This window comes from Debaryomyces hansenii, assembly GCF_000006445.2.
Source record: "Debaryomyces hansenii CBS767 chromosome G complete sequence".
In the NCBI taxonomy this organism is placed as follows: Eukaryota; Fungi; Ascomycota; class Pichiomycetes; order Serinales; family Debaryomycetaceae; genus Debaryomyces; species Debaryomyces hansenii.
This window is the reverse complement of record NC_006049.2, coordinates 573,181-586,225: the sequence shown is the minus strand read 5'-3', so window position 1 is coordinate 586,225 and position 13,045 is coordinate 573,181. Positions and strand designations below refer to the sequence as shown.

General features: G+C 36.7%; 5 protein-coding genes across 5 annotated transcripts; all 5 read right to left on the bottom strand. All coding sequences in view use genetic code 12, as the record gives it.

Annotated features, from left to right (window-relative positions):
* Window positions 1-31: 31 nt before the first annotated feature.
* Window positions 32-1,324, bottom strand: DEHA2G06754g (DEHA2G06754p; the record flags this gene model as incomplete). Its single annotated transcript, XM_461841.1, has 1 exon — window positions 32-1,324. The coding sequence occupies one exon, from the start codon at window positions 1,322-1,324 to the stop codon at window positions 32-34; it is 1,293 nt and encodes a 430-aa protein (XP_461841.2).
* Window positions 1,325-1,577: 253 nt separating this feature from the next.
* DEHA2G06732g (DEHA2G06732p) lies at window positions 1,578-4,121 on the bottom strand (the record flags this gene model as incomplete). Its single annotated transcript, XM_461840.1, has 1 exon — window positions 1,578-4,121. The coding sequence occupies one exon, from the start codon at window positions 4,119-4,121 to the stop codon at window positions 1,578-1,580; it is 2,544 nt and encodes an 847-aa protein (XP_461840.2).
* A 354-nt stretch (window positions 4,122-4,475) lies between these two features.
* DEHA2G06710g (DEHA2G06710p) lies at window positions 4,476-6,875 on the bottom strand (the record flags this gene model as incomplete). The annotated part of the gene is made up of 1 exon (XM_461839.1): window positions 4,476-6,875. One exon carries the CDS (start codon window positions 6,873-6,875, stop codon window positions 4,476-4,478), a length of 2,400 nt encoding a protein of 799 aa, XP_461839.2.
* A 493-nt stretch (window positions 6,876-7,368) lies between these two features.
* DEHA2G06688g (DEHA2G06688p) lies at window positions 7,369-9,681 on the bottom strand (the record flags this gene model as incomplete). The annotated part of the gene is made up of 1 exon (XM_461838.1): window positions 7,369-9,681. One exon carries the CDS (start codon window positions 9,679-9,681, stop codon window positions 7,369-7,371), a length of 2,313 nt encoding a protein of 770 aa, XP_461838.2.
* A 996-nt stretch (window positions 9,682-10,677) lies between these two features.
* DEHA2G06666g (DEHA2G06666p) lies at window positions 10,678-12,501 on the bottom strand (the record flags this gene model as incomplete). Its single annotated transcript, XM_002770541.1, has 1 exon — window positions 10,678-12,501. One exon carries the CDS (start codon window positions 12,499-12,501, stop codon window positions 10,678-10,680), a length of 1,824 nt encoding a protein of 607 aa, XP_002770587.1.
* Window positions 12,502-13,045: the final 544 nt, after the last annotated feature.

Genomic DNA, 13,045 nt, shown 5'->3' with positions numbered 1-13,045 from the left:
TAGATTCTTTTTTGTCAAATAAATTTACAAGCTAAAATTTCCACGACAGTTTTCCTCCCTCACTTGCCACGATTAGCCGTACTGCAACTAAACATACAGCGCTTGATAATAATAATACTCCGTTATAAATAATTGGGTTCTTATAATCACTGGCATGAAGACCCTGGTTGGCAATCATTAAACCTGCTAAAGGGGAGCCCAACATACTTCCAACACCTCTACTGAAATACATTAATCCACTCATTGATTGGTAATTTACGACTCCAAATAGCTCAACAAGACATGTCGGTAACAACGATATTATCACTCCAGAAAAAACTCCATAAAATACAACGAATGAAATGTAGGCGTCTCTTGCATTTACCATCCACAATGCAAAAATTGTAACTGCGCTTAATACGCTACATGTAATGATTGTATTCATTCTCCCGACTCTATCACCGACGTAGCCCAAAAGAATTTTGAAACAAGCATTAATAGCATTATTTAAACCGATGAATAAAGCACCCTGATTATAACTAAAATTCAAAGTTCTTGCATATTTGGACATATAAATCAATGGGATTAAATATCCCGCTGATTGCAAAAGACCACCAAAAATAACAAGAAAAACTTTCCATGAACCTAACTGACGAAAGTTAAATAACTTGTTGTTAGTCCTAAAATTGTTAACCTTCGGCTCCACAACCAAAAAGCTAGCAATTATGGTTAAGATTAAATTCATAAAACCAAGTATTCTAACACACCATTGCCAACCAATAACACCAATTAAATACCTGCTGATATTAGCCATTGCTAACCCTCCGAACCCAGTTCCACTAAATAATATCCCCATGGCAATTGCTCTATGACGATTAAAATAAAATGGAGCACATACAACTGGCGGTAAGTAAAGAAGACTCGACCCTACTCCAAACAATAAACCTTGTGATAAAATAAACTGATAGAGTTCAGTGCAAAATCCTGTCATAATTAAGCCAAGAGACATCAGAACGCTACCAATTAACATTATATTGCGTGGCTTCAAATAGTACATAATACTCTTATTGAATATACCACACAAATATGTGAGTGCCGTACCTAAAGTACCAATTATTGCAACTTCTGAATCTGAGTAATGCTTCAAAGGCCCATCTTGAGAAGTATAGAATTCCTGGAAAACCCCGTATGAAAACCCAATTCCAAATGTCATAAAGTTGCAAATAAATCCAGCTATTACCACTTTTATACCATCTTTATTATTAGATATTGTTTCAATAATATCCCATTGCTTCGTGGAAATATCGTCAATAGGTTCCTCTACGGAAATCATAGCCTTATTCATCTCAGTGTCATAGATGTTACTATATGAGAATTATAATCGTATCTTTTTTTTTTTATGTACCTCAAATTTATTCAGTTACATTGACGTAATAACAGAGTCAGATTTTCACAAAGCGATTTCTTTATGATTAAAATACTTGTCTACAAAGACCTAACACACCATTAACGTATTGATAAGAATTCATTAAAATATTAGCAAGAAATAAATTTAAATAAATAATATAAAAGCAAGTCATATATAATATTGCAAGTACTTAATCATCATCTCCTTCTTCGTCGCTCTCATCGCTTAAAGCCCCATTCAAAAGCAGTCCTTTAGAAACTATCAAATCGGATAAATCACATCTCAAATTATAATCAAGAAATTGTTTTTTGTCGTCATTGATCCATAATCTTGTAATTCTAATTAGCTTATCCAACACATTGGAGTTGGTAAAATCGTTGGCATCTTGATCTTGACCAATCAACTCAGTAATAACTTTTAATAGTGCTGTGAATGATAATAAAGATAATGACGACTTTTCTGAAGAAAAATTCAAATACCTAAGCAACTCGTTGGATTTTGCTTTCTGGTGTTGCTGATAATAGAGAATTAATGAACTTGTCAAGACAATGAACTGCTCCTCAGAAACCAAATTTAATGAGCAAATTAGGGACTTGTTCGACCTAATCGTCAGAGTCTTCGGCTGTTCAGTTTCATCAAAATAATTTGTAGGCTGATCGGATTCATGGTCGTCCTCAGAGAAGTCAGAAACATCGTCTTCCACTAATTCACTTTCTTCTTTGATATTTTCGAAGGTAGATAAGCTACTGTTCACGTCAGTTTCAATTCTTTCCAATAAGCTTAGTGCAGAACGCTCTTCGATCACGCTTTTGAATAGGGTAAAGTAACTTTTCAAGTTTGAGGTTGCATCATTCAACAAAATTGCTTCTATTTTCTTAAGATCCTCACTTATTTGATTAAAGACCTTCAGCTTTTCTTGGCTCTTTGAAGCCATATTTTTCAAGTAGGCTAAGTTCAATTCGTGAGTGATTTCCAAGATTCTCCAAGTGACAATAGTATTATAGTAATCACCCTCATTTTCTTGAAAAAGCTCAGCATATTTAATATTATTCTGACCATCGTATATGTTATTGTTAATACTCTTGTGTTCAGCTATATTAATGAGTCTCGTGAATAAAGAAGTGGAGCCTAACATTGAAATTCCATCTAAATTACGAATCAAATTATGCAACTTTATCAACGACTTATTATCGCCCTTATAATCTAAATTCAATAATAATGAACCTTTCAAACTCATATTGCGATTAATAAATTTGGATAATAATGGGAATTTGACACTTAACATGGTTCCAACAATTAAGTTTAAAATGCAAAGCTCGAATGTTGTTTCACATGATGCCAAATAAATATAATAATTAAAAAGACTAGCCCAAGAAAATTCTTGATCAGATTTCCCTGATAACATAAACAAAATGTTATCCACTTTCCCTTGTTCAAAAGGATGAGGTAAACGAAGGCCTAAGCTATTGAAAAGCCAAAACTTCCATATGTCTATAGTTCCTTGGTCTGATTGTTTATCATTTTGTATTGCAATAAGTAAGCTTGGTAGTACTAAGCTAGCCATAGATCCAAGAACCAATAGTATTTTTAATAAGCTCCATAATTGTATGGTGATTGGACTTGGGTGAGTTACAAAATACGGCAAGAAACTTGAAAATGGTAATGCGGATAGTCCCTTGAATTCACTAGCATTATCAGCTATTAATGAAGTCCCCATGACCGTTGCCAAACTACCAAGTAAAACCTTATTGTAGTTATAACTTGGGTTTGCAATACTCATACCGGTATTTTGATTATTGAAATTAAAAGAGTCACCACTGAAATTCTGTTGCACTGGTGTTGAATTAAAGCTTTGTTCACCTTGTGGGGGAACAAAGCCAAATCCACCTCTGTGTGGAGGCAACGCCTGTTCTTGGGACATTGGCTGTGACTGTACATTAGCCTCTTGAATCAATTTCTGTAATTGTGTGTTTTGTTGCTTCAACATATCATTCTTATGCTCTAAATGTTTAATGTATTCCGTCGCTTTAGTTAAGACACTTGCCTTATTCAATTTCGAAGCCGGGGTCAATCCTTCCAAATCTGATATTGAAACATTGTTATTCCCAGCTACGATTTTCAATGATGGAACTGCATCTCTCAAAGCCACAATTTTAGAGTTAATATTGGTACGATATTTCTTTTCAATCATATTATGGCTGCTCTTATCCTTTTTCTGTGGCTTAGTGACCTTTGCATTCTTCGAAGTAGACGAACCTTTTATTCGCCCACCCGTATCTTCATTTTCTTCAATCTTTACCAACAGTTCCGGAGATGTGTGGGTCGACGTTAAAGACGGCTGACTTAATGGTGTCATCCCGTTATTAGTGGAGTCTTGCGAGTATGTCCCGCTTGACATAGATGAGGGTAGCAAATTATTCGGAGCCTTCATATCTGTTTTTTTGGTTTCTATGAAGTAATCATTCTCGCCGCTGCCATTATTTATGCTTGGATTGGTGTATTCTTGATTTATTAAATTGAAATTATCGCCAGCTTTATTCCTAAATATATCATTCTGGTTGATACCTTCTGTGTACCAGTTGCTATCAACATCACCGATAGAATTCCTAAATCGTTCATCTTCACTCAAAGGCGAAAGTGATGAGACAGCCCCCGATATGTTCTGTAGGAATTCGTTTGCGTTATCGAAATTATAAAATTCGTTATCAAACTCGAAGTTATCTGTTGTCGTCATATCGGCTATATGAGTATAATACTCTTAAAATCTTATTTTGAATTGATTCTTATTCAAGTACTTAATCCCTGTACGATTTACTTACACAAAGAAATTAATCCCATGGAAAAAAAGGCCATTATTAAGTCCTTCATAAAAAAACCACCTGTTTTTCTTTAATCTATGCAAGTGCCCTGGCTATCATCGTTTAAAAAAATCAGGCGATTTTTTTGAAATCGAGTGAGCGATTCTCTCACTAGCCTCACTAGCCCCATTAGCCGGAACAGAAATTTTATATTGAGTCACTAATTGTGTATTACTACTTCTAACATTCTAATACAAGAGAAATGTATAAAAAAGTCTTGGTGGATAAATCTATATAGGAGGTAAGGCGTTTCGACACACCGGGCATTGTAATTTGTATTTCATCCAATCTTCTAAGCAATCAGTATGAAATATATGACGGCATGGGGTTATCATGTATTGCTGACCTCTAAATTTATCTCCATGCTGCTTAGGTTTCTTTGATTCAGCGTTTACGCCTATTGGCAACTCTATTTCATTCATACAAATTGTACAATCAACTTTGCAAGTGATAACATCCGATTTTGCAGGATCTTCATTCTGAGCTCTTATGTTGGACAAAATATCAGAGGCGAACCCATTTTCCAAATCAGATATATTCAAGAATGGATGGTAATCATATGCCTTAGGTAACCATTTCTCATTAAGCCAGAACCTCGGGCCGAGGATTTGCTGGAGACATAATAATCCGATTTGGAGTGCGTACCAGAGAGTTATAATAATGGCCATCATTGGGTCGTAATGATGTCTTAAGGGGTTCTGAGTATAAAGACACAAATACCATATTGGCAGCAATCGAATCAAGGATGTCCCGAGGACGAATTCCCATGAGAATGTCTTTCTTCTATTCTTCAAAGTATTTCTTAAGAATTGAGGTATCCAGTACGAGCTTATAGCCAACAAACCGACGTATTCAAATATTTGACGGTATTTTAATCTCCAAGTAAGTACATTCAAGATGAAAAATGTGGCAATAATCGTCAACGAAAATCCACTAGCAAATAATCCGTTCGAATATCTTGCTTCATCGTTTGCACCAGGCATTGGCGCTGCGGTTACGGGTGCTGGTAAATCATTCGTGTTTGTAGTGGTCCCATCGCCATCATTATTACTATTCCCGGTCTCATTTCTACTTACGCTTCCTCTTAAAACTTCCCACCACGTAGTTCCTCGTTCGTTACCTTGATTCACCATAACACTCACAATGAATCTCATTTCAAAAACACCACAGGTGATAAATGATATTACTGCGACACATGAAAATAACAAGTATAAGCTTTCAGTCAAAGTGGATATTAATAAGAAAAACAATGCAATTAATGAGTCCTGAAAACCAATAATAGATAATGTTGTCGTTGAAATATTCGATAATTGGCCTGGAGTTGTGGTCTCTTTTATCTGTCTAATAAATATAAAAAGCTGCGTCAGAACTAAAATTAAAAAGACGATCAAGACTTTTTTGAACTGATTATCAGTTACCTCTACTTTGTTTCCTTGAAGCTTCGTATCGGGTTTTAAATTTATCATTAATCCGCAATCTGGAGAATACAAAAGTGCATTTTTGACTTCAATTTGTGGTATCAGTTGCGGTATTGGTCTCCCGCTAGGATTCATCAACTCTTCGTCAATGTCTTGTAATTGTCTCTTCAGATATTCTGTTTTATCAAATTGCAAGAAAGTTATATACTCACATTCCTGAACAGATCTAGTTATATCCGAATTCATTTCATCCATGCTTATATCCCTATTAATATCGGTAATATTCAAAAACTGGCTCATTAGTAATCTGGACTTGTTAAAATTATCTTCATTCATAGCAAAATGAGGTAACGCGTCGAAACCTGAAAACTTCGCCGAACTTGAGCTAGCAACTAATGATCCAGTGTTCTGAAAATACACTCCCAAGGTGTGCAATTCATGTCGGTTAATCTCAGGGTGATCAACTAAATTTAGCTTGACCTCTACCATTACGGCGTCATCAACACTGTCTGTAGTCTTATTATATAAAAACTTTGACATTCTAGGATGGCGGTAATTATAATCAAAACTTTTGATAGTTAACGAAAGCTTACCTGAATCTTCTGTAAAATTACCGATTCTATCTGGAGCAGTTCCCACATCATCCGGCGGAGGATTGTTTTCAGGGTCTTGTTCATACCGTTCTCTTTGTTCTTCCCTACGGCCTCTAGTATATGAATCAAAGTAATCTTGTAAATACGATGGAAGTGGTAAAGAGTACTTTTTTAATTGTTTTTTTGGCTTATCTACTTCAAATTCGCCATGTGCTTTACCAGATATATTTAATAGATATGCTGGCGACGTAATATCCGCCTCATCGATTGGATCATTACCCCAAAACTCTTTCACCTTACTACTCACATCATTCGGAAACAAGGAATATTTCTCGTCTTCAATCCAAGGCTTTTTCTTGTTATATTTATGTAATGGCCAATCCAGTATATTTTTGTTATCAAGACTATCAACATACGACAATTTTAAGCCAGTCAAATTTCCATATCCAGTATGGTATTCAGAGCTCAATAATTCCCGTTGATTACGTTTTAATGATTCTTGATATGTTGTTAATGTATTCTTATCTTTTGCTGAATGTGGTTGGTCTGCCCCATTCGGCAAAGATAAAAAGATGAACATTATTATAAAGAATAATAACGTTTGGCGATCTACCTGCATGCCGTTAGGTATCTGTTATTATCCTATATTAGTATGAAGGTCTTAAAAAGATAAAATTTAGTGGCAATAATATTCAATTAAATGGTTCCGCAATAAAATGTTAGAGTAAAAACATCACCAAAAAAAAGGGCCTAATAAACTACAAGCTTTTTGAAGAAGTTTTTAATAATTACAGTTTTGTATTAATTTAAATACTCTAAATACCACATCATATTAAAATGTAGGTTTTAAATAACAAAATAGATTAACAAGAAAGATAAAAAGAAAATACTGTCTTAAAAGACACCGAAATAAATATTTACGATAAACAAGAAATACTAAATTATGATTAATGGTATAAATAAGTCAAATGTTATTGAATTAGTTCAATGCAATTTGATATATTGGGATTATTTTTTTTTTGAGCGAAGTTCGCTTGGTATGTTTCTGTATTAATTGCCCTGCAATCATTCGAAAGAACCATTTAATTGATATTTTACAATCGATACGTAGATCACATGAAGCCAACGGTAACAAATGTAGTGATCAAGACAATCATACTAGTTGAGATGAACATCCTATTACCACTGTTATTGAATTGTTGAACATCAGCGCTGGCTGTAGAAGTAGCTCTGCTACTGAAGGTCTCATCTGCAAGTTTGTTATTGACAGTGACGAATTGTGTAACTGTAGTTGGAACACAATCATCAGGTGAAGCATTAGCATTCACTGCTGTAGAAGCACCTGCAACAGTAGTAGGTTCAAATGATTCAGCAGCGGCGGTAGTTCTTGTAGCGCCATTACCATCATTCTTTGAAACATCACAATCTACACAATCTTCACTGTCATCGCAGTCTTCATCATCATCGTCATCGTCGTCATTGTCATCGTCATCTTCATCGCAGTCACAGGTTGGATCGCAATCTTCGTCATCATCATCTTCGTCGTCGTCGTCATCTTGACAATCGCCAGATGTAGATGAACCAACGTTTGAACCTGAACCTGAGGAGCCGGATGAAGAACCGGACGAACCGACATTAGAGCCTGAAGATCCAGAGGAAGATCCTGAAGATGATCCTGAAGATGACCCTGAAGATGACCCTGAAGATGATCCTGAAGATGATCCTGAAGATGATCCTGATCCAGAGGAAGAGTCTGAAGAGGATCCTGAAGAAACGGCTTCATCATCATCATCATCATCATCATCATCATCATCACAGTCTTCAACAGCTGAACCGTAGCTTGAACCCGATCCTGAACCTGAACCGGAATCTGAACCTGAACCGGAGCCAGGTACTTGCTTAACTTCTGGAGATACAGTCGTCTGAACTTCAGAGACTTCACTAGTTATAGTACGACCATTTACTGTCACAGTAGTGGTATGCATGATTGTAGTATAAGCAGTGCTGTAAGCTGTAGTGTATTCGGTAGTTTCATCACAGTATGTTTCGTCATCGTCATCATTTGTACCATCGGTTGTAGTTGGAATTCCTGTTGCAGTACCAGATGGTTTTTGAGTAATAGTAGCAGTTGGGTTTTTAGTGACAGTTCCAGATGGGTTTTTAGTGACAGTTCCCGTAGGGTTTGTTATAGTTTGGCCATCGGAATCAGTTTCTTCGTCACAGTAAGTTTCATCATCGTCATCGGTTGCAGTTGGAATTCCTGTAGCAGTACCAGTTGGTTTTTGGGTAATAGTACCAGTTGGGTCTTTAGTGACAGTTCCAGTAGGGTTTGCTGTGGTTTGACCATCGGAATCAGTTTCTTCGTCGCAATAAGTTTCATCATCATCTAAGCTAGATCCAGTCGAAATCAGAGCAACCTTAGTAATCGATGAGCCAGCGGTGTTTGATACGGAACTATTGGAAAGACCAGATGTAAGAGGGATTGTAGATTCTCCGGCGATCGTGGTAATATCATTAGTTGTGATTGGATCAACAGAAGAAATAGTAGGGTTAACTGTTTGACTTGCAGAATCAGTTTCCTCGTCACAATAAGTTTCATCGTCTAAGTCATCAGAAGATGAAGATGAAGCATTGGAGCTGACAGACGAGCTTGCACGAGATGATCCTCTGATAATCGATGATGAAGAACCACTGATGATTGATGATGCACCACTAATTCCAATTGAATTAGAAGTTGCAATATTAGTACTTGTAGTTCTGAGTGATGTGGTTGGATCGGTACTGGTAGTTTCAACTGAGTGAGTGCTGGTTGCAGTCTCACTTGCAGAGTCGGTTTCTTCATCACAGTAGGTTTCATCATCTTCCTCACTGGAATTCTGAGAAGAGCTAGAATCATCAGCGAGCAAGGCATTCAATCCAAGACCGGATCGACTTGAACTGGAAGCTGAATTTGAAGAGGCGGCAGACGTAATTGTGTTAGCTCTTGCTGTGGTTGCAGTTGATGTTAAACTAGGAGATGATGAAGATGTGATTAAAGTGGAACTGGAACTGGAAACCAATCCTGAGCTTGATGGTGAACTAGAAGTAACGCCAGCTGCGGCAACATTTGCACTAACACCAGCACTCACACCAGCACTCACACCAGCACTCACACCAGCACTAGCACCAGCACTAGCACCAGCACTAGCACCAGCACTGGCACCGGAGCTGGTCTTAGAATCAGCATTAGCATCAGCATTAGAACTATCACCAGAGTCGGATGAATCTGAAGAGCCTCCTCCTGATATAAAAGAGCCAATCGAGTCTAATAACGAACGTCCGAAAATTTTTTTGCTTGCTTCATTTTTAGTTGGTACATTTTCAACTGCAGCACTAGCGATGGCCGAGTAGACCAATATGGTACCACAAACTGAAGATACTTTCATTACTTGATTATTTCTTAGACTATATCGTTAGTCAAATTTGCATTCGATATGAAAGAAAGCACAGAAGAAAAAAAGACTTTTGACTCAAAACAATGAATTGGGCTTAAGCCAGGGTATCTACAAAATATATATGAATGCCTCCAGAAATCATCTTTGAAATTGGGGAAATATGTATACTCTTTTAGGTAATATGCATTTCATTAACCTATTTGATTTGCAATTAATTACTATATTCATCGCTTATTATATCGTCTATTTTAGTTCCATGTTCGGTAAATTGAAAACTTCTAAATACTGTTTACGATATCTCTTTACCTAAACAGGGAATAAATTTTGGAACATTGAGCATTACCGAATTAGGAAATTTTTTTATATCGCATTCATGTCTAATGGCCTTTCCCATTCATGTTATGTTTCATTCGAGAAGAATAATAGAAAGACTTTCGTAAGCCATGATTGTAACATAGTTTAGTAATTAATTAGTTACCTAACCGTCCATAATAGGAAATTTAATATTTACAATTTTTACGAAATAAAAGCAGGATACTATTATTAACAGTCTCGTTTATTTGAAATACAAGCCTACTAACCAGGCTGCAAAGGGTTTAGAGGATTCACGTGAGCTAATGGGGAAATAGGTCGGCCATTACATATTGGGAAGCATTATTTTGGATTGGGTGATTTTCATTTGGCCCGCAATTAGAAATACTATCCTGTGATCGCAACATAAAATCACTTTGCACCCGTCGTGGTCCAAATATCGTAGAGCCAACACAAGTAATAATCATATGCTACAGACCAACTAGTGAACTTGTAAATATGGGATTATGGCCAGATAAACAAATTAGGATGGGACATCTAGCTACGTAGATCGTACAAAATCTGAATATAATAATATACTAATTATGAATTGAAATACAAAGAGGTATGCGAAAAGAAAGCGTAAAGCACCGAAACAAGTAATACACGAAATAGAAGGGTTAGAATTATATATGATTAAACGTAGTCAATGTATTGGGAATCAGTCAATTCCTGTCTCTTTTTGATTGCGGATTTAATACTTCTCTTGATTTTCTTTTTCAAGGCTCTCTTCTTTGCCTTTCTCTTCTTGCTGGCAGGTGAACAACAACACTTCTTACCAGAAGAAGAAGAGCCAGAAGAACCACCAAATAATGAAGAGCTACTGCTTCCCTTACTGGTACTAGTGCTAGATGATGAACCTGAGGTTCCATCGAATAAAGCATTAACAAATTCGTTGACAATATTACCTAATAAGGAGGATACTCCATCTTTAGCGGATCCTAACAAATCCTTGATGATTTCTTCAAAGAAGCTGCTGCCAGATCCAGAAGAATTAAAGATAGCATCAGATGCCTTACTCAAAAGTTCATCGCCAGAAATACCAGTTGAATTGGAAACACCAAGGAATGAACTGAGAAGATCGCCCAAAACACTTCCTCCGCCTGAGGATGACCCGGACGATGAACCACTAAATAACGAAGAAAGGGCTCCCTCAGCAATTGCAAAAATGCTCAGGAACAATCCTTTTCCAGAGCCCGAAGAAGAACTATTGTTGGCGAAAATTGATTTGATTGCATTTGAAGCAAAGCCGAAGATGTCGTGTAATAAACTGCCACCAGAACCAGATGATGTGGAGCCTGAAGAAGATGTAGAGCCAGAGTCAGAGCCTAAGCCGTCGATGAAATTACCAATGGCATTTTCAGCAACTCCTAAGATTTTGTCAATAAAGCTCTCACCTGAAGAACTTGACGAGGAGTCGCCATCGCTATTGAACAATGACTCAATAGCGTGTTCGGCGATTGAAAGAGCACCATGAATTAAGCTTCCACCTGAGACAGATGAGTTAGATCCTTTGTCGAATAAAGATCCAATGGACTTTTCTGCGATATCAAGAACATCGTCTAAAAGACTACCTTCTGAACTTGAAGACGAACTAGATCCCGAACTAGAAGTAGAATTGGAATCAAAAAGATCATCAATAGCATTCTTAGCTCCACTAATAATATCATCTAAGAAATCGCCTCCAGATGAAGAACTAGTGGATTTATTAGAGGATGAACCTGACGAACTGGAATCTCCTAATAATGAATCAAAAAGATCATCGAAAAGCGAGCCACCAGTAGAACTTGAAGATTTAGTAGAAGCAGTAGTAGTTGAATTACTGTCGTCACCACCTAAAACAGAATCAAAAATATCATCAAGGAGCGATCCACCAGTAGAACTTGAAGATTTAGTAGAAGCGGTAGTAGTTGAATTACTATCTTCGCCACCTAAAACAGAATCAACAACATCATCAAGGAGCGAACCGCCAGTTGAAGTGGATGATGATTTTGGGGTGGTTGAGGTCTTGCTCGAAGTATTTGAATCAGCGTATTCGCCTTCACCTAACACCTTGTCAAAAAGATTATCAAAGTATGAGCCAGTAGTGGTTGATTCTCCGGTTTTAATAGAAGACGAACTACTGGTCTTAACAGCCGCAGTTTTTGTCACAGATGATGATTCATTTGATTCTGAGTCGCTTCCCCCGGCAATAAAGTCAATATAATCACCAAGTGAGGGATCGTTATCTGATGTGGAGCCACTTTTCTTGGCTGAGGAAGTTTTTGAAGAGGTAGTACTGTTATCTGCCAACAAATCTACCGATGGACTAGCACCGTCAGTTTCAACATTTAAGCCCGTAGATACAGATGCAGATCCTTCAAGGACAACATCTGGTATAAGGTCGGATATGGCTGGTGCAGCAGACACAAGTTGTGTAGCAATCACTGATGTTATAGCTAAGGTGGAAACCAATTTCATTTCTACTTATATGGAGAATCTGTTTTTCCAAGGGTATGATGTAGAATAGAACTTTATATGAGTTTCCTTCAAATTTTCAAGTTTCTTTCCTCCCAAATAACTGGGGGACTGCCCCATTTTAAGTCTTACATTCTGGCATTAGGACTTGACATATTGTTCTTTTTACGGCTGCTTTAGTATATGTTTATGTTTTGCGGGTCTTTAATGCAATAATGAAAAAGTTTCCTAATTAGGAAATGATATTTATGGGTCGCATAAGCTATTTCAGGAAATTTGTTCATAGGTTAATAACCAAATCCTTTGTAAGGTATCCAAATTATGGCATAATTGTATGTACCAAGCATTTAGTTTACCTATTTAGGTTGGTATTCAAAATGAACACTAGCCTGTTTGGTATTTCATATATCTAAAAGTAAAAAGATTGCAATATTTGGAATATTTAGAAAATGTGTCTAAAGTTGCCAATAAACTGAAAAACTCTTTTCTATAATTATTCCGATTTTATTATATATCTACAAATCAATAATGAAAACAATACAACTTT